The 20099-nt window shown below is 35.4% G+C and overlaps 1 protein-coding gene across 2 annotated transcripts in view; it reads left to right on the top strand.

Annotated features, from left to right (window-relative positions):
• Positions 1-3698: 3698 nt before the first annotated feature.
• CDH12 (cadherin 12) overlaps positions 3699-20099 on the top strand; it is a gene marked incomplete at both ends in the record, with an annotated part of 172330 nt that continues 155929 nt past the window's right edge. For both annotated transcript variants that reach the window (XM_084281811.1, XM_084281810.1), the window contains one exon: positions 3699-3929. In XM_084281811.1, coding sequence (XP_084137937.1) covers positions 3699-3929 — 231 coding nt within the window. The remainder of the gene's footprint in view (positions 3930-20099) is intronic.

The raw sequence follows: 20099 nt of genomic DNA, 5'->3' as shown, positions 1-20099 counted from the left end.
TTTCTTTGACCCTTATGTTCACCCATGTTTTGAAGCTGCCGGGAATGAGGTGAGTGCTGGCATTGCGCTTTGCTTGCTCTGCAGCATTCTCTCTTGAAGGCAGTCCAAGCAACCGACAGAGAAGGGGTTAAAGTGCCCTGTGTTTTGCGTGTTACTAACCTTCCAGCCAAGGGGGAATTGTTCTTTCACTGAAATCCTTCAATCTCTTTGCATTACTTTTGGTGCTGTATAACATTTTAAAAGCTCCCTGACTGACAGACATGGCCGGAGGCAGAGCTCTGCTGGGAGAACCGCAATGCACGTAGCCTCCTCAGCAAAGAGCTGTGGTACAGCAGTTAAATTGAATACAGCATGATTTCGGGCTTTGTGAAGCAGTGCAGACTACCCCAACACTTTTTTATGTTGTTTATTTCCATCTCCCATCCACGCCTGAGCAATTCAAAAGGATACTTTAAGTTTTATTTATTTATTTATTTATTTATGTGTTGCGTAGTTACTCTGATTTTGCCATAAATACTAGGCATGTATTCTGCAGTTGTGGATCAAGAGAGGTACAGGAGTTTGGATTTTTTTTTAACTGAATTATGGTTGAACACAATCTGAACCTGATGTTCTATGCTGTTGAGTGCACTGAAGAGAGAGAAGCACAAAAAATAATGTGAATTGGTAAATAAGTATGATAATAGAAATAGATTCCAAATATTCATTTGGACACCCCACCCTCTAGTATGGTATGGTCCTGTCTTAAATGTTTATTGATGGAATAAAATTCGTAGAATAGAAACAGTAACACAAATGAGAACTTTGACATATGCATGGTACCTGGAAATATTTTTTTGTAGATAAAAAAAAAAAAATAATTGAAATGTCTTGAGCGCAATTTAGAAAAAATGTGGGTTTTTTTGGTGTTAGAAAAGGATCATGAGCAAATAGGAGTTCTCTCACTTTTAATCCTTTCTGAAGGAATTCAAACACCCAAAATATAACACCCTTTGTCATTAGAACAGGAATCTTTTTCTGTATTTAGAGTGGGGACTGCAGTTATTCTTCTAAGGTTTTATTTGTTAGTTTTTCTTCAAAACTCATTATTTGGTGTTCCAATTATAAATCCTTTCTATTTAGATACTTTACCACGTAGCTAACAAATAAGAATTTAAACGTTATTTATTGCTATGGATAGTAATGGTATTATTTATAAGGAAAATATAAGCTATAGCAGTGCTTGAAAATGAGAAAATATACATGGTTAGGTACTTTACCATGTCTTCTGTTCTGAGGTCCATATCATGCCATTGATTTTTAAGCAGAACTCTTTATTGATTTGGGAGAAACTTCTACTTAAAAATCAATGGCGCAATATGGCCCTAACCAAGTGGTGAATTCCATATTGATATAAATCGTATTTTTGTTATTATAATGCAAAATGCATCCATCTTAAATCCTAAAAGTAGAATTTCTTGTACCTGACAAACAGCAGACCTATGGAGTAGGCTGGTATTTCATCCCTAGGTTGCAGGTCTTAATGAGACAGGATTATTAAATCACAGAATCACGGAATCACAGAATTTCTAGGTTGGAAGAGACCTCAAGATCATCGAGTCCAACCTCTGACCTAACGCTAGCAGTCCCCACTAAACCATCGTTTTAAAAGTCTTCAGTACAATCGTTTTAAAGTCTTCAGTACACATTGGGATTTAAAATTAGTAAAGAACAGTGGATTATAAAAATTTTATTTGTCAGAAAACAACTTCAATCCCCGCTTGTTCAAATGAGTACAACATACAGGCTGCCAGTCATCCACCTTTAATGAATAAGAGCCATGGAAGGGAAAGGATTCGTCAAACAGTTGTCCTGAGCATTATGAAAATGTGATAGTTCAGAATTAACACCTGCACTGGGGCCAGCATAGTCATGGATAGCTTCATAAAAGCCATTTTGTCTATTAAAGGAAGCATCAGTAGCTTGGAAAAGTGGGAAAAGTAAACACAATATTTGCTTTTCTTTTTTCTTTTTCTTTACTTTTTTTTTTCTTTTTCTTTACTCCCTGTTCCCTCAATACTTACTGAGGCCCACCTTAATAGAAATGTATAGATGTTTTGCTATTGTTTATTGTCTAGTTCTAAATTCTAGAATAGCTTCTTTTGTTTCAGCATGAACTCCATCGATTTATCAGTCTTCACGGTGACTTTATTATGGGCTGCATCACAGCATTGTCAGATGGTGTGAGTGCTCATTTTCACCATTTTTTTGTTGGTGCTGAACTTAGTGCAGAGTTGGAAATGACAGCTACAGGCACTTTTTATTGAACTAATTTCACACTCCATAATATTTAAATATTTACATTCATCATATTTAAATATTTACATCCTTTAGCACTGTCATTTTATTAATTGCAGACAATGAATCAGATTTTCATAAATACTAAAAGAAAGCACCTCTGTTATTTACACTGTGGCTAGAAAAACACAGCATTCTTTCTTATCTGCCTTTTTGTTCAAATGTTCTGTGCTGGTATAAACAGAGCAATGTGATAACATAACAATTCCTTCGGGTTTTTTTTTCTTCTTTGCTGATAGCATTTGGCTGATACAAGGATCACCACTGTTTTAATTGTCACCTTGATGTGATAGTCCTGTCTCAGCCCTGTAGTTAGTTAGCACTGATTTATTTTTAATCTGTGTACCTGGCATTTGTCTGTATAAATGAGTATCACTGTCTTACTTTACTGGCTTCTGTGTTGCTTCATTTTCTACACTGACTGCAGTTCTATCATTTTCTCCACAGATCAGGACTGTTGTTTTTTTGTTTGTTTGTTTGTTTTGTTTTGTTTTGTTTTGTTTTGTTTTGTTTTTATGTATTTTACAGTAGTGCTGAAGAGCAACACAACTACTGTTTTGATACAAGGCTTGTCATGAGAAGAGAATGCCAGTCCTGGATGGTATATTGTGTGTTGGCGGCACTGTGTGATTTAGCTGTTTATGCACTCTTTCTTGTTTATTAATTCCCATGGAATCCATACAAATTTTGTCCTCCAGAGTCCAAGGTTCAGTATAAGCCTTGTCCATGTCCATCTGTAGTAACAGAAAGAGGATGCATACAAAGCACTTTTCTGGCAGAGACAAAAAGTGAAGTGTCCTGTCTCTTGGCAGATGGATGAAAGGGTGGGTCCTCTCCTTCCTGACATTTTATGTGTGAATCCAAAGTAAATACTTTTGACATCACTGATGGGCAATGGCTTTGTTGGTTAACAGGGTCATAAAGCAGAGGGTGTGGGCCTGCCCTAAACCAGAGACACAGATGATGGTAAGCAGGCCAAGAATGAGCTATTCCTATGCTAACAGCACTATATTCTAGAGCAGCTCAGTGCTACAATCAAAATGGTAATTGCTTTTAATACTGTGATTCCTAATCTTTTCTTTCTGTCTCTAGAAACTAACTAGGTGTGAGAATTTTGATGAATGTTTCAATGTAATTTTATGTAATTTGATGTTGCCATGTAAATCTCTTTTATAGGTCCCTTTAGATGGAATTTAATGCAGCAAAAACCTTGTCATCAGAAGGATTAATGCCTGCATTAGCATTTCCGCAATAAAATCAGAAGCTAAGTGGTGGAGGCCACAGACACCTCAAACCTGGATTCCTCTGCTCTGCATTAAGTGCTGGAGTTTTTATTACTTGCTGTAGGGAAGCCATTGCCAATGCTTACAAGGAACTGTTTATCCCTGCTTCTCTGGGTCCTGTTTGATGGAGGTCTCCTAACACCACTGCATCCAGAGCCGCAACAGACTTTAGAAGCAGAGTCAAGAGACAATGTTGTGCCAGTGCCAGGGAGGAGGTCATCAGTCCAGCGAGTCAAACGAGGCTGGGTGTGGAACCAGTTTTTTGTGCTGGAGGAGTACATGGGCTCTGAACCTCAGTATGTGGGAAAGGTAAGTTTTTACTCTTTCTTTAAAAGTTCAAACAAGGACAAATAATGCAATGTGCTATAAATATGTACCCGTTTCTGATGGGGCAAATATTCAGCTGGTAGTAGTTCCCTCTGTCCATCCCCTTCACCGTTCAGCCTCTTATATAGCTGCTATAGACTTGATTTTTATTTTTGGTGTTCAGGTTTAGAACATTTACTTCCTGCCTTTGTATGTCTGTCTTATTTCCTTATCCTTGGTTTTGGCATAGAACAAAAAAATTGGGAAGTTCTGAGATAACTTTGTGGTGCACCACAAGTAACATTAACAGTCTACTATAACAGCATACTTGATTTTTAGCAATGAAAGTCAGACTGATATCAGGGATAAGGTTTAAACCCAGAAGTCTCTAGCCTAGAATGCACACAGTTGTTTTTTTCTCATCAGCATGGTTACTGCAAATCTGTTTTCAGACAACAGAGCTTTTGCTGTGCTGTCTTGTGACTCAGTATCCTTTGCTGCATTTCTTTCTGCTTGTTCTGATCATTTTCATATATTTCTAATGTGATATATTGCTTCATAATTCAAAGTCTTGCATTATAGCTTTTATACTTTGCACAGGCATGCAAGCTCACACATGCAGAGAATTTATGCAATTCACTCTCTCATTACGTGACCACTGTTTCTATAATAGAGTATAAGTAATTTGATAGCCTGTTCTTTGAGGGGTGTCAGCGTGAATTTAGAAAATAGAGTTTTCAGGAAGGATGGCTGAAATAGTGAGCTGAAAAAATAGTAGCACAGCATATAATTGCATGCTATCTATAATTTTCAATATAAGTAAAAGCCCTTACTCAATGAAAATAAGATGAGTTTCTTAGGTCCCTAAATGCCATTTCCTTAGATATTGAGGTTCAGATTCACCTTCCAAAAAAACATGACGTGTCATGTTTTAGTTTTTACTTTAATACTTTGTATTTATTTTATTCTTTCTCTCTCTCTCTTTCTCTCTCTCTCTCTTATTTATTTATTTATTAGAATGTAAAGGCTGTGAATGGTTTGTTTGTTTGTTTTTAATATAAATAAAATTCACAAAAAGTTATTTTTCCTTCCTACCCTTCCACAAATTTGTTACAAGTAGAGCATGTATAAATAGAACAGCATAAGACTACATGTGGTTCACTAGGTGTTTCGACAAACCGGACAAAAGTGTACTTTAATATTACAGATATAAACATTAGTGTTAAACACTAAAATATATGAGCCAATAATATTTGCAAAACAGTATGCTTATATCACAAAGATAATATGATGAGTTTCATTTACAGGCTGAAGTCAGGGCAATCTCATAATGAAAAACTGCATCTTTATGATGTCCGGTTGCTACTAATTATCCTTTCTTTAACACATATCGTTGTTCTAGCCACTAGCTAAAGATGCAAACAAGGACTCTAATTGCGTTCAGTGTTGTAGCACAGGCAAAAGGATTGCTGAGCTTTTTATCTTCAAAGACAGAGATGCTATCAATGCACTACTGTAATACATTAGTTTTTATGCCTTTATATGAGATAGTCTCAATAGTCATTTAGGGTCAGTTCTAAGCTGCCAAAATCATATTATTTATTCATAAAATTTACTATTACCAATACATTTGAATGTGAGCTCATAAGCAGCTTTAGAATTAGTGGGTTTTTCTATTAAAAGTAACACTTATGACATCACAGATATAATTGGCATGTTTTCAACTCTTAAAACTTTGTGCACTGTATCAAGTTGCTGAAAAGATGCTTCTTAAACATGATGAAAAATAGAATTGTAGTGTAGTGTACATAATAGTGATGCTTCATATGCCAGAAGTAAATGTTATGCTGTTATCTGATAAAATTCAGGAGGATCTTGGTGGTGAAACACAAAATACATTAAGATGTTTAATTTAATACATCAGCACGATTGTCAGAAAATCTGTTTTTATATGCAATCCATTCTGAATGGTTATTTTTTGAAATAATGTTTATTATCTGCCAAGCATCAATTTGATGTTTATTCTGGTATACTCTGTGTCTCAAAAAATAACTTGCATCTTCTTCACCTAAACTCTTCAAGTTAAAAAAGAAAAAAAAAAAAGAGACAACAGAGGTGTTACTATTTTCCTCTTCTTTTCCACAAAGCTCTCAAAGAGGCAGAACACTGAATGGGAAAAGTTATTTAGAGAAGTTGTGCTGTTAAATCCAGATAGTGAAAGTCATGCATAATACAAATATAAGCTGTTCTCAACCTACTGAAATACATTCAGCAGCAGTTAATCAATATCTTTATATCATACTTCATTTTTTTTTAAATCATGGGGAAAAAAAGATATGAAATGACATTGAGTTTTTGATTGCAGAAATAAATGTTTGATGTTTATTATAATTTAGCATTATTCCACAACCATATATTTTTCCAAAAGTAATTATTTTTGTAGTACTTTTTTGTTTTACTTTAAAGTAATATTGAGTATTTGGGATATTTCATATGACCTGGAATTGCTGTTTTTTTGTTTTTGTTTTTTTTTTTTATCTTCTTCTTCCAGCCATGATAGCTGGGCACAATATAGTGGCAGATGCATAGGTGTCCATATTACTTATTATGGAACTGCTGCACTAATATTGTCACAGTAATTTATAAATAGTAGTTTAATGTGTCTATTAAATGAGCTGACAATTTCACTAAACAGTTAGGGGTGACTAGTTAATTTTGGAAGGCACCTGGAAGAGCACAGATTTACAACAGTAATGTCAGCTGTTATCAGCCAACACACTCAATTCATCCAACACACTCAATTCATTTTATGTCTGTTTTTAGAAGACTATCTCAAGAAGTGTCATGTTGCAAATCAAAATATGATTTAGAAACTGATGGGGATTAGTCTAGCTCACTGCTAGAGATTTTGAAATAGTGCTTCATGTTGACACATTGAAAGCTAACAGTAAAAAAAAAAAAAAAAAAAAAAGTTTTAATATACTTTGCTATTTAATCTGAATATTAAATCAAAGGTCTGGAAATCCTATGCTTGCATAGTACAGAAGTGCCATAAAGATCCAACAGGTTGCCAAGCAAAAGAGAACCCCCCTTTACTGGAGATCCATCTAGCAGACCTTGTCTAAAACGGGAAATTGGAATATTGTGGTGCCAAGTGACCCATCCAAATTAAAGGGATGTTGGAAGTCTTGCTCTAAAATAAATCTACGTGTACTTTATGTTTTCTTGTACTGTGAAGCTCCAGAAGGCCACACAAAATAGAATGCGTGGAGTAAGATAAAAAGAAAGTTCTTGATTCTTTCCTTGTGATGATGCTTAGTCCTCACTGAAGGGTGATAGTTAACATGAGAATATCTGATCCTCAAGCACAACCCTGTCCCAGGACAGTTCTAAACCACTAATAACGTAGCAGTTTTAATTGCCCTTATGCAAGGGTAACTTAAGGGGGTCTAACCGCACTGGAACATTATAAATCTCACTGAAATCTTTCTTCATTTTTCTGTGATATGCAGGGGCAGCATAATAAAATGAAGGTTCAATAGGACAGAATAGGTGAGAGCAGTATAGGTTCTTTGTTATCAAGATAATACCAACAAAACATCAATTTTATTCGTTAAGCATGTAGCATGCTTGCATTTACATAAATAAGCATTGCCAGTGTGTTATCATATCTCATCCTTCTCACATGTTGCGTGCCTGCACAGTAGCTCTTGGCAAGGGCTTTTCCTGGCTGTCCTCAATGTTGCAGAGACAGGCATGTGGCAACTTGTACTGAGTACAGCCTGGGTGCACTGTGAAATCTTTTTCAAGATAATAGCCATTTTTTTTTTCTGTTTTCAAATGTGCAACAACTGAATATTCTCAGCTTGCCAAATATTATCTTGCTAATGAAAAACCTGTATGTTTTGCATCATTTTTTTCTTGTAAATCTTTGCTATGTTATACACGCTCACGTACAAACCGCTTCAGACTTCTTTGTCGTGACCCCCACCACTTGGAAAAAGTTGTAGTTACAACTGCTTTATGGCTGTGTGGGGTGCATATAGCAGTATGGCAGTTTTTATCTGACTCAGTCCTGAGAAATGTTCATCATCTTCAGAGGTTACCCCATATATCAAGGCAGACACTGTGCTGATTGGGTGGAAGCAGAGCTCTATATCTGTGACCAGAAGAGAATGCTTTTCTGATGTCTAATAATTTATCCTCTGCATCTGAAATATGAACACAGAGCTCATTTATGCATTTTATAGTGGACTGGTTTTAATTTAATAAAATTAATGTTGGCCATCTTCCATCAGGCATAAATCAACACCTCTTTCTGGATATGCACTCAAATTTTACAGTTATTTTCCCTCTCTGGTGTCTGGATGGTATGGCAGGCTGTGAAGGAAATTTTACACTGCTTGTGCAGAATCTGTTCTCAGACAAAGAGTACTGTGGCTATCATTTAGGTGTTATCCACAAGCACTGAGTTAACATGGAAGAAAAATAGAAATAAAGGAAAATAAATTCATGCACTGAATTTGAAAGCTACTGCACTTTGAAGTAGAAAAAAAGAAAAGACTAAATCTCAGTTGATGGTTGTATGCTAGTTAGTTTGATTTATGCATGTATGTATTTCTGCTAGATTCCTGTTAAGATGGTCATGATAATATTTAATTTAAAGCTGTCAACAGAGTTTTTCCTAGCTTATCAGATTCTATGCCCACAAAAAACAGCAACAAGTAACAGAACTAGAGAGAGAGCTGTATATCATCTTCAATAGACATTTGGTCGGTATCATCTTCAAGGAAGTGAGAGTTGTTGTTGCAGGATCTGCTACTAGTAACGTGTTAATTCCCTCCAGTTGCTAATTTCTGGATGATTATAATTTCAAAGATCTTTGGAATAGTAGTTATGGGAGCAGTTTTGTTCCCAACATCTTTAACCCACAGGAATTCGTTTACCCTCCCATGTCTGCAAACATCATGGGGAAATTCTTGTCCTTAGATGATTTGAGGTGATTTGACACACATGATTGGATTAGCTTGGCCTACTAAATGAACTGACTGAATTTATACCATGCACTTTTTCAAGTAAAAGCATTGTCACAATTTCTCACAGGTAATTAAAGAGATGGAGAAATATGAAATAGCAAGAAGGTGTAAGAGAAATCAGAACTGGGACCAGAGCTCTGGACTTTTCATCTCACTGATTCGAGCTGAGACCTTTGTCTCCCTTACTTATTGCTGCCTGGTGAAAAAAGTGGTGACTTTGAAAGCTTTGCAAACTGTATATTGCATAAAGTATGTGAGGCACAAAGCAGTTTTGACAGCTGCACATGAAACTGTGAGATGTAGAAGTAGAAATGCAAAGCTCCCATGAGCAAATCAGACTATCATTTAATGTTTACTTTTGCAAGCTCATCTTTTTTATAAGGTATATAAAGAGTCAGTTTTACTGTCACGTGTTAGATATGAGCATCTTGCATACAGCAGAATGTTTCTTTATTGATCTAGTGACTTCACATATTGATTTACTTAGGCAGCTTATAGAGGGAAAATTAGGAGCAAAATACTGATAATGGCAACACCTTCTGCCTGTGGTTCTTGCATTCATGAAAATTATATGAGGCATTTGGAGATCAAACAGATGAAAACTATGTCCTCATTGATTGCATGAGAGAATGAGTGAATTTGGGTTGAAGAGAGATCAAAATAAAAAGGAATGTTCTACTTCTTGAGTTGTAACCCACATTTAGGAGTTCTAAAAGACTGTGATGATTGTTTGGAACTGCTAAGGAAGTCACAAATAGAAACACGTAAAACTGTAAAACCCAGCATACTGTATTGGCCTTGAATTTAGTGATCAGCATAGGAGACTGAAAGCCTGCAGAGATTTTCCGTCACCAGCTCTCAAAGACTTCTGAACACAACTGAGTGGATGGTGCCAGCATGTGTCTGAAGTTTATAGTGTCAACACAGATGGAGAAATACAAGTGAGGTTGTTAGAATTAAACTGCTAAGGAAAAGCCTTTTATCTATGGTAGCTCTTTTTTTTTTGAGTGTTATTGTACAAATGGCTTCAACTGGACAGAAAGCTCATTGGAATCAGGAAATATATGAAAGGACAATTTTAGAAAAAAAAAAAAAAAAAAAAAAAAAAAAAAAAAAAGGATTTATAAGTATATTTGGAGGTCCTGGCACATAGACAATCCAAAATATAGTCTGTTCTTTCAAATTCATTTGGATTTAAGATTTGAAATTTGCTTAACCTAAATCTGGAGTTTGTCTAAGAACTGCTGACTCATGTGGCAGCCAGACAGTGTTTCCAATATGCAGCTCAGACACAGACAGACATGTTATATACATCAGTAACTCAAAACTTGAATTTATAACTAATGAAACATTATAATATCAATAGCAATTGAACTGAAGGAGAAACCGGCTGAGATCACAAGATCTCCTTTCTGGAAGAGCATCAGAATGCCAGTTAGGAAATTAAGTAGAATTAGCCAGACAGCAAAATGTGGAAAAATATTAAATACCTGTAGTCATTCCTGTATCTGTAGAACAATATGTAAACCAAAGTAATTAGGAGGTTCACAAATGGAATAAAGTTTACGATCACTGCAAGATGTGAGGGGTTAAATGACAAGGGGATAGCATAATACTTTATTCAAACATACGACAAAAATGTAAATTCTTCATAGGAAAATTGAATTGAAGAAATACTAATGAAAGAAGTGCTAGATGATAGGGGTCTAGTTTGAAGGTCATGATTTCATAACAAGAGGTTCATTTTTCAAAGTGTAGACGTTTGCTTCTTTTGCTTGTTTTGTGAGGGGGTGCCGTTTTGGTGTAGAAACAATATTTTAAAAGAAAACATGAACAAGTTTCAGAAATATAAATTTATAAAATTTATTTTGTAATTCCACTCAAGATATAAAAATAGGTGTTAAAATGTGAAAGTGAATATTTCCATAATTAAAATTCTTTGCTTTAATACAATACACAGAATAATTAACAATTCATGAAAACACCATAAAAAATCACCATTGAAATTCAAAAATAATGTATGAGTATGAAATATATTTTATTAACACAATTCAAACCTAAATTCATTTTTTTCTAATAAAATGCTGAAACCAAAATATTTCCCAGCAAATATTTTCAATTAAATATTAACTAGGCGTTCTTTTAAAGAAAAAGAAAGAAAATTTTTCTAAAGAGGTGTCCAGCACCAGCCTACAGGAGAAGCAAATGAACAAGATTACATATTTTTCATCCACAAAAGTTAATATCAATATGTACAAGTTATAAATGGAAATTAAAATTACTGGGATTGACAGTCTTGTCAGGTGCTGCAGTCATGTCTAGCACAGTTTGTGAGTCAGGGCCCCAAAATTATTTTCACAGCAGAAGTCCTAAGGTGCAAAATCTCCTGTGCTTCGGAAGTACCAAACTACAATTTGTAACTATCTGTTATAAAAATCAGTGGACTGGGAACAGGTCTTATGGCATGTACAATTTCCCTCTCCCTCACCCACCTGCATGTTGCAGAAGCTGTAAATAACCTGACTCTCTTCTCCCTCTACAGACAATACACCCCCTAAACCTTTTTGTTGTCTCCCTGAGCCTGACATCCACTCTGCTGCAAAATACACAATTGCTTTGTGCCTTACAGAGGGTCTGTTACATATCCAATTAAACTCTGAGTAGGAGCTCAACTTTTAGGTAACTGTGAACTCTGCAGCTTCTGTTCTGATTTTAAGTAATCCTTGTGTACCCAAAAGCTTGCTTACCTTTTCCATATACATTGGCAGAAGTCTAACAAAAGGGACTACTTCCATAAATGATCCTTGTCTTTGTTCTACATTAATTTATAAATTCAGATTACATTTCTTCCACCTCGAAAATCAACTGCAAATAACCAATATGAATGAAAAGTCAAAAAAGGTCTTAAAAAAAAATAAAGGAACATGACGAGACAAAAACTGGAGAAAGACTAATATATAAAAATATTGTTTGTGTGTCCTAGTAGTAGAAAATATTTTTATAGGAACACCATTGCATAGGTCTCTCTCTAATACCCCTTGTTTCTGAACATATACTTATTCTAAATATAGAATATAAAGCACCAAATAACCCAATAATGTTCTAGAGTAATTTGCAAAATGGGTATTATGCTGTTTCTAGGGGTGCAAGATTGTTGTGGTTTAATCCGGCTGTCAGCTAAGCACCACACAGCCATTCTACTCTCTCCAGGTAGGACCGGGCAGAGAGTTGGAAAAAAAAAAAAAGGTAAAAAAGCTTGTGGGTTGAGATAAAGACAGTTTATTAGGACATAATAATAATAATAATAATAATAATAATAATAATAATAATAATAATAATAATAATATGTACAAAACAAGTAATGCAGAATGCAATTGCTCACCATTCACTGATTGATTCCCACCCCCATGCTCAAACAGTCATCCCCCCCTCCACACTGGCCGGCTTCCCCATATTAATTGTTCAGCATGACATCAGATGGGTTGGAATGGGCCCTTTGGCTAGTTTGGGTCAGCTGTCCTGTGTCTGTCCCCTCCCAGCTCCTGATGCTGAGACATAAGCATATTAAAACATAATACTAAGTGAAGAAAATGTCTACCAGCATTGACACAGGATGAAAGTAAACATAATATGGTTTTATTTATTAGTCACCAGTTTAAAATTCATTTTCTTCTAGAGAAGATATCATTTCAAAAGTGCATGAAAGAAAAAAACAAACCTCTTGATTCTTTCTGTATGACAAAATTTTAACAGGAGAAAACCAGGTGTAATAGGTGGAATAAAATGTAAAGAAATATTAATGAAGTAAGATGGCAAAAAAGAATTTATACAAAATCAGAAATTGTAACCATAAAGCTTAGATAGACAGTAGATAGACAGTAATGGAGGCCATGAAGATCTTGGTCCTTTTAGAACTGGTGGGACTCCTGCCCCTATGGCAGGAAAGCAGGTTTGCAAAGGACACCCAGTGCATAACACTGCAGTGTGCATGGTAGTTTCTTGCTGCACTAATATCTTCCTTCAGCTTGTAAAAACATACAATTTTTCTTCCTCTGGGTTCATTCTAGGTTCCTGTGCCAGTACATTGCACTTTTTTAGCTGTCAGTCCCTGAACATGCAAGCTGGAGTTATTGTTGATACAGCTGAACTAGTGCCATTATGACCTGGTTACTGCTTACTGAAAAAAAAAAATAATAAAATTAAATTAAATTAAAAAATAAAATAAAATAAAATAAAAGATTTTCAGTGACAGATGTATTATTTATCCTTAGTGTCATGAAAATATTTAACTGGTCATTGAAAAAAAAATATAACTGCTTTTCATCTTGGGCAGTATTAGGGTTATATTAATTATCAGTAAGGATCTAAGCTGTGACAAAGCTGGTTGTTTACCATTTTGGTAAATGGTAAAAGGTGTAAGTATCCAGGTGACAATGTTTGCTGGTGATGCTAAATTGTTTGAGACAGAAATAACAAAGGCTAAATAGTAAGAATGGGAAAAAAGACCTTATTAAGCCGAGGATTAAAATAATAGATGAAATCTGATATAAAGTGATACATACCTGGGGAAGGGAATAATTCTAACTTAATTAATAAAATGTTGTGCTCTGAGGCAACAATAATCTCTCTCAAATGAGATTTTGTTTTATAATACTTGTATGCTTGTTTGCTCAGTGTGCAGTGACTGCCAAAAAGCAAACAGGATTTTAAGAATTCTTAGCAGCCGCAGAAGAAAATAAATGTCATTAAACAGCTTTGCATCTGGATCTCTGGTGAACCCTTAACTTGGGCAAATTGTTTATCTGTGGTCTCAAAGAGAACATGTGTCCCAAAGAACTGGGAAAGTTAGAAGGATACAAAGAGGATCAGTACGTTTGGACTGAATCCTTAGCAAGGAATGACTAAGATGTGATACCTTTGCCTGGAAGAAGAGACAGAGATACAATAGGTCTCCATAATATCTAGAACAAAGCAGTGAGGCTAACAGGGAGGAATTCCCTCTTCACCAGTGCGAGATGGGGGCCATCAGATGAAGCACATTAACAGCAATGAAAAGGCAGTCATTCTTCACACAACGTGTAAATACAAAACTGGGAGCTTCTTGCCAAAGGGTGTTGTGCCCATAAGAATCGTTCATGTCTGTAAGGTGAGTAAAGAAGTTCACGAACAGCCTGCTGAAGGCTAGTAACTACAGAGTCACCAGCAGTGTCTCCACAAACAATCAGCGAGTTGAAAGTATTGTCGTGAACTGTTCTTGCTGCAGCCTTGTACTGTTCTCCAGGTACACTTTTCACCTTTTCCAGAGACACAATTCTGTGTTGAAGGCACAAAGTGGAGCATTGCAGAAAATACTGGTGTGATAACTGATCACGACAGAAGCTCTCCATCACCTGGGAGAGAACTCAGTTATATTGATCTTGTCCACAAAAGTGACTCCTTTAGCTTCATTGAAAGTCCTTTGGACGGTTTGTTGAACAGGGATATGATCAAGGAATGACTAAGTTCTAAACAGAAAAAAATATTTACTCATTATTAATTTTTAGTGAAAAATATAAACTACATATATATATAAACCAAACATCTGCAGTACTTCACATGGTAATGTACTGGCTGCTTTGTAAATGTGGATCTATTAGCAATAATATTAGATTGGGAGGTTTAAAATGGTAGTGCAGGTCAACATCTAATGGGATATTGAGAAAAATGTCCAACTAGCAAGTGTTTTGTGAAACTGTTGCAAATACTCATTCTCAGCGTGAATATCTGTAGGTAGTAGCTCTCATTCTACCTACTGTTTCAATCTAACTATTTCTGTAGTTTTCTGGTCCATGAAGCTGGGTGAGTATCTTCCTTAAGAAGTTTGCTCAGCCTCCTGAAGGCATCCTGCAAGCCCCTCAGAGTTTATAAGTTTATCACTTATTAGTGATAAACTTGGTCTGTGGGCTGGACACTGATACTATGCATGACTGCAGCTGTACTTACCGTTAGCTCAGGGACTGAGCTTGTGCTGCATCTGAACGCCCTGTTTTCCACGTTGCCTCTATGGTTCTTTCTCTGCCTCTAGGTGAGAGGGGACCAGCTCAATCTGTGGTCAGGCCAGCTTAGGCCTGGGAGGGCACCCGACCAATGAACTTGAACTGCAGAGGTAACTGCCCTCAAGCCCAAACTCAAACATAGCTGCAGAAGACAGAGAGATGCAAAGCACAAATGTTCCCACGTCTTCTCGTTGTGATGGTTTTACCTTTTTACACAAATCTTATGCTATTTTTAGAAAATGAAGTAGGTCATTTAAAATATTTTCCAATCTGTTTCATGAAACTGAAATGACCTTCTAAAGTAGATAAGAATTGAAATCATTTTATGTTAATCTGGCAGCCTGAAATGCTGAAAAGCCAAAAGTAAATGAAAGTGAGCTTTTGTTATACCTTCTACTTCTCTTCTGTGGAAGATGTCCTTGTTTACCTCTCAAATTTAAAAACCTTCAGAGTTCTGTGTATGTTTGCATACAGTCTTTATATATAGAAGGAATAACCACATAAGTTTAAGCAGAGCATATATTTATGTACAGGTTGAATAGGAATTTAGGCCTGTCAGGAAAGTGCACACAAGCCTTTTGGTTTTTCTGTACTTCTCGGAATTTTCAGAAGTGTTTTTCTAGTCCTCAGTTCCACTTGTCCTTTAAAGAAGCTTAAGGTGAGTCAAGATGAGAGAGAATTTTCTGTTCCAGTATTTCAGAAGATAATGTCAATAAATGTGTTGCAATTAGTAAAACCTTTTCTCCCTGTGACCATGTGAGTAAACAATATTCCCTGGGGATGGCACTGTGCTGTTCAGTAGAGGTTGCTATGTTCCTGTTTTTCTGGTGTCTTCACATTTCAGCAGTGCTGTCCAAGTAAACTGTTGATCACTGAGCTGTTTGTATTTCCTTACTTTGTTTCTTGGTGTTGATGTAGAATTACTCTGTTGAAGACAGTATAGTATTTCAGTATTTTGTAATACAAAAATCAATATCATTTTCTTTGGGGTCTCAAATACAGATTTGGAGAGTTAACTAGAGTTATTTTGTTGACAAAAAAAATAAATCCTATAGATATTTAGCCATTATGACGTATTTGAATTAAGGATTACTGTAAAAAAATGTGGTACAGAGCATTCTAATTGCTCTATGTTTTTCTTGTTGTGAGAACTGAAGCATAAACTGGCAAAATGCAAGCCAAGAAAAAAATCTCATTTAAGTTATTAGTGCAATGTTTATCTCCTACAATCTTAAAGTACTTCTTCAGCACTATAATATAAGCCATTTAATAGCTCCTGCTTGTCAAATCCAGCTGTATCAGCCCACCAGCAGGTAACTGCTTCTAGTTTAACCCTAATTGATGCCAGTAGTAGAGTCCAAGAAGAAAATCAATGAGTGTTTGCAGAATCAGGAGATTCACACATAAGCCTAATGAATTGTGGCAGATGTCATTTGTGCACTTTAAGAACTGTAATAAAGATGCTGAAACCTTGAAACACAGACCAATTTTGAGGAGAACGTCTTTTCAGTAAAGGTATACAAATACCTTTACTGAAGGTATCTTTACCACATACTGTGGCGTTTTTAAAAAAAAGTACAGGATTTACTTCTTTTGAGTAATTTCTATGCCGATAGAGTAATTTTGTATGATCTGAAAGTTAAAGGGCAATGACACAGTTGTTACCTATGTTAAAAGCAATAATTCTGGCTTTTCTGTACAGCAAAACACAGAACCAAAAGTAAGTTGTTCTTTTATATGAGATACAAAGAAGATTGGCTTACTTTATTTACCCTTTTGACATGTTCAATGCAACACTTCATTTGCTATGTCTGGAAGTTATGTAGGCCTATGCCTGGGTCTGAATTGCCCTTACAACATCACACCTCCTTTGGCATGCTGACTGCAAAATTTTCATGAGCCTGGTAGCAACTATAGCATACTTCTGTTAGCCAATGTAGAAAGATTAGATATATCATCAACTAGAAAATAAGTAAATGTGTAACTTATTCTTTTGTTTTGGAGGAACTTTTTTTTTTTTTAAAGAATTTGTAATTGATCCTATTCAAAATGGGTTGTTCTGTCCTCTATACTTACTCCCATCTCTAAAAAATACTGTAATTCAGAGGGGGTGTTTTTATGGGCCTCAACACTGAACAGGCATCTGAACATTGCAATGATTATCCTTACAGCAGCTCTGTGAGGCAAGAAAGTATTAGTTCCCTTCCAGAAGTAGGGGATTGAAGCAAAGTAAAGACTGAACTACCAGAGTAATTATCAAAATAATATTGAAACCTTAGACACAATAAAGGTAAAATCCTTCTGATTTTATTTTATTTTTCCTTTTTTTTTTTTTTTTTTTTTTTTTTTTTTAATAAATAGTCTATAGTCTGATACTGTCTGAATTGATAAGTATGGAGCTCTGTCTACACTGAACAACACAGTAACTGAGCGCTGGGCAGATCTGCCTACCTGGAAATGAAATAAAGGATTACTGATTAAATTTCTCTACATCCAGCCACCGTAGTGCTCTTTAGATTAAATACTTAGCTTCCAAGTCCATTCCTAGTCTTGACATTAATAATGTCAAATTTGTAACTGCAAGGTGAAGTAAGCTCAAGGGAAAAGGGGAAGGGGAGAAAAGGGCAATGCTGTCAATTTCTTCCTAGCTTACCACATTCATGGATCATCAGAACAGATGACAAAATTACTTGAATAGCAGAGAAAACAGGCAATGAAAAGTATTGTGCTGTTAAACTCGTAATACTTCATTTGCTTTTCTGCTTTATGCTTCTTTACTTCTGTTCTTGGAATAGATTTTTAACTTGTTTCTTTGGGGAGCCCAGCTCCAGAAAATGATTCAGAAGTAATGATTTCCTCAGTGTATTAAATAATTCTGACACGCTGCTCATTTTCTTAATTATCTCCAAGTATCGGTAGTTAAAAATTTGTAAAAAATAATGGTGTAAGTAAATAGCCATTACTTTTGACTAAGTAAATAGGCATTACTTTTCCTATAGACCAAACAAGATAACAAGAAATATGTACTGAATCTGAACACATTTGGAGTATTTCAGAGATCAAATTTGTTTACACTAAAGGGAAAAAAAAATCCTGCTAGCACTCTGCCCAATATTCACAAGACAGAATGCAAGGATTCTTTCATTCTGTGCATTTGCATGGTCTCTATTGTTATGCTTTTTACTGATGGATAGCTGGCGTGCTATGGGTTAGATGAATATGCAGAAGTTACTTGCTTCAGTAGTTTATCTCCAGTGTTACTGCCTAGCAACATAGCTCAAACTTCAGGAAAAAAAAGTGGATAAATATATGTAAAATTACAGAAGGACTTTGCAAAGGCATTCAGGTTATAACATGGTCATGTGTTTAAATAGCTGCAGGTCACTTACAGTCTTAATATTCAAGGGTGTTATAAACTAAAGGACAGGCTGAACAAGGGCCTAAGACTGTCTACAAAGAGAGATAACAATGGCATTTGTCTAAATGTTGCTAATATCCTACACATTTTGACTTTATGAATGTAAAAGCTTACCAGAAAAATGATCTTCAGAGTCAGGGTTTAAAAGTAAAATTTCATTTTTTCATGTTAAACTCCACCTTACTTCATGTTATGCCACTACTAATTTTATAACCAGATGGGAAAAATTGTAAATCTCTACACAAAGAGAATTTTATTAGTTTACAATACAAACATAAACTAAAGCCCACTTTCGTTTTGAGCAGTGTCCAAAAATAAATAGGACCTTTCTTGAAAAAAAAATACTTTTGAATCTCTCAAAATAAAAAGATGAATATTACCTTTCTTACCTACTGAAGGTAGGTGACTATGTTTCAGAATCCTGGCATTTGCACATTAGCTAATGGATGGTGAATTTCCATGAGCATTTTCACTCCAATCTAAAGTAAACTTTTGAAACAAATCTCTTGATCATTCAGACTTACTGCACTTTTGTTCAAATTAAGACACATCTTAGCACAAACTAGATAACTTCTGGATAAAAATAAGCTGAGGATGAACTACATGAATTGTCACTTAGTCCATGCAACCAGACAAGATCTTGTGTGAAGCAAAAATCTTGGAGATACATTTTGTGTGGGCTCTGGGTCCTCAGCATCAGCTGGTGCATTCTACAGATCCACTCTTACAGACTCAATTTACTTGATAACTTAGATTTAACTCATGTCCCCAAAATAATCAATATAAGATGTGGAAAAACTACCCAAGACTAAGTAAGTGCTGCCATGTTTAGCCAGCCTTCTTTCCCTAAACTTTAATTAATTTTTCCAGTCCTTATAGGAAGAGCAGAAGTTATTTATGCAGTCAGGTGTCCAAAAGCAAGGAAGAAATTATGCAGAATGGTAGTATAAAGTATGAGAGGATGATCTCACTTTCAGAGTAGCTCTTTGTGATACTTATATCAAGATTTATATTTTTACTACTTACATGGCATAAATATGCCACATTCTTATGCTTGTTATGCATACCTCTAATAGTCTACAACCAATGAAAAGTCTAGGTACTAGGAAATAAGTCTTTACATAGTTAGCACAAAAGCAGGACACAGTGACTATGGAAATAGAAGAAATGAGCTACCAAGGAGTGGGAGCAAAAGAGAGAAGTGTCTGAGCAAAAATTTCAATTGCATGCACATGTGTATGTCCTGCTGTGTTGTTAATCATTTTTTAAACAAATAATCTCCAAATTATATTCATAGAGTGTAGCATATCACTATATATATATATGTATACACACAAAAAAACATGTGAGGCCTACAGGAGCGTTACAATTACAAAAGAATGCCTGAATAAAAACTGCATGCTCCCACACAACTTTTTTTGTTGTTGTTTTTAACTGTCTTCATTGAACCACATTCAGCCATCACTTGCTGCAGTGTGAAAAAAACAAACAAACAAACAAAAAACACAACTTATAAAGAACAAACAAAATGATGACAAATTGAATTTCAGTTAAATTTACTGAGAGATTTGCATTTACATTAATAGATTTTGAGGTGATCCTATCCTAAGTGATTGATAAGGCAAGGCATGAAATAGACAATATAAAGTTAAAAGAATCATGATAGAAATTAAAAATTATTTGT

Source organism: Netta rufina (genome assembly GCF_964035555.1).
Source record: "Netta rufina genome assembly, chromosome: 2".
NCBI classification, from domain to species: domain Eukaryota; kingdom Metazoa; phylum Chordata; class Aves; order Anseriformes; family Anatidae; genus Netta; species Netta rufina.
This window is presented reverse-complemented; position numbering and strand designations above follow the sequence as displayed.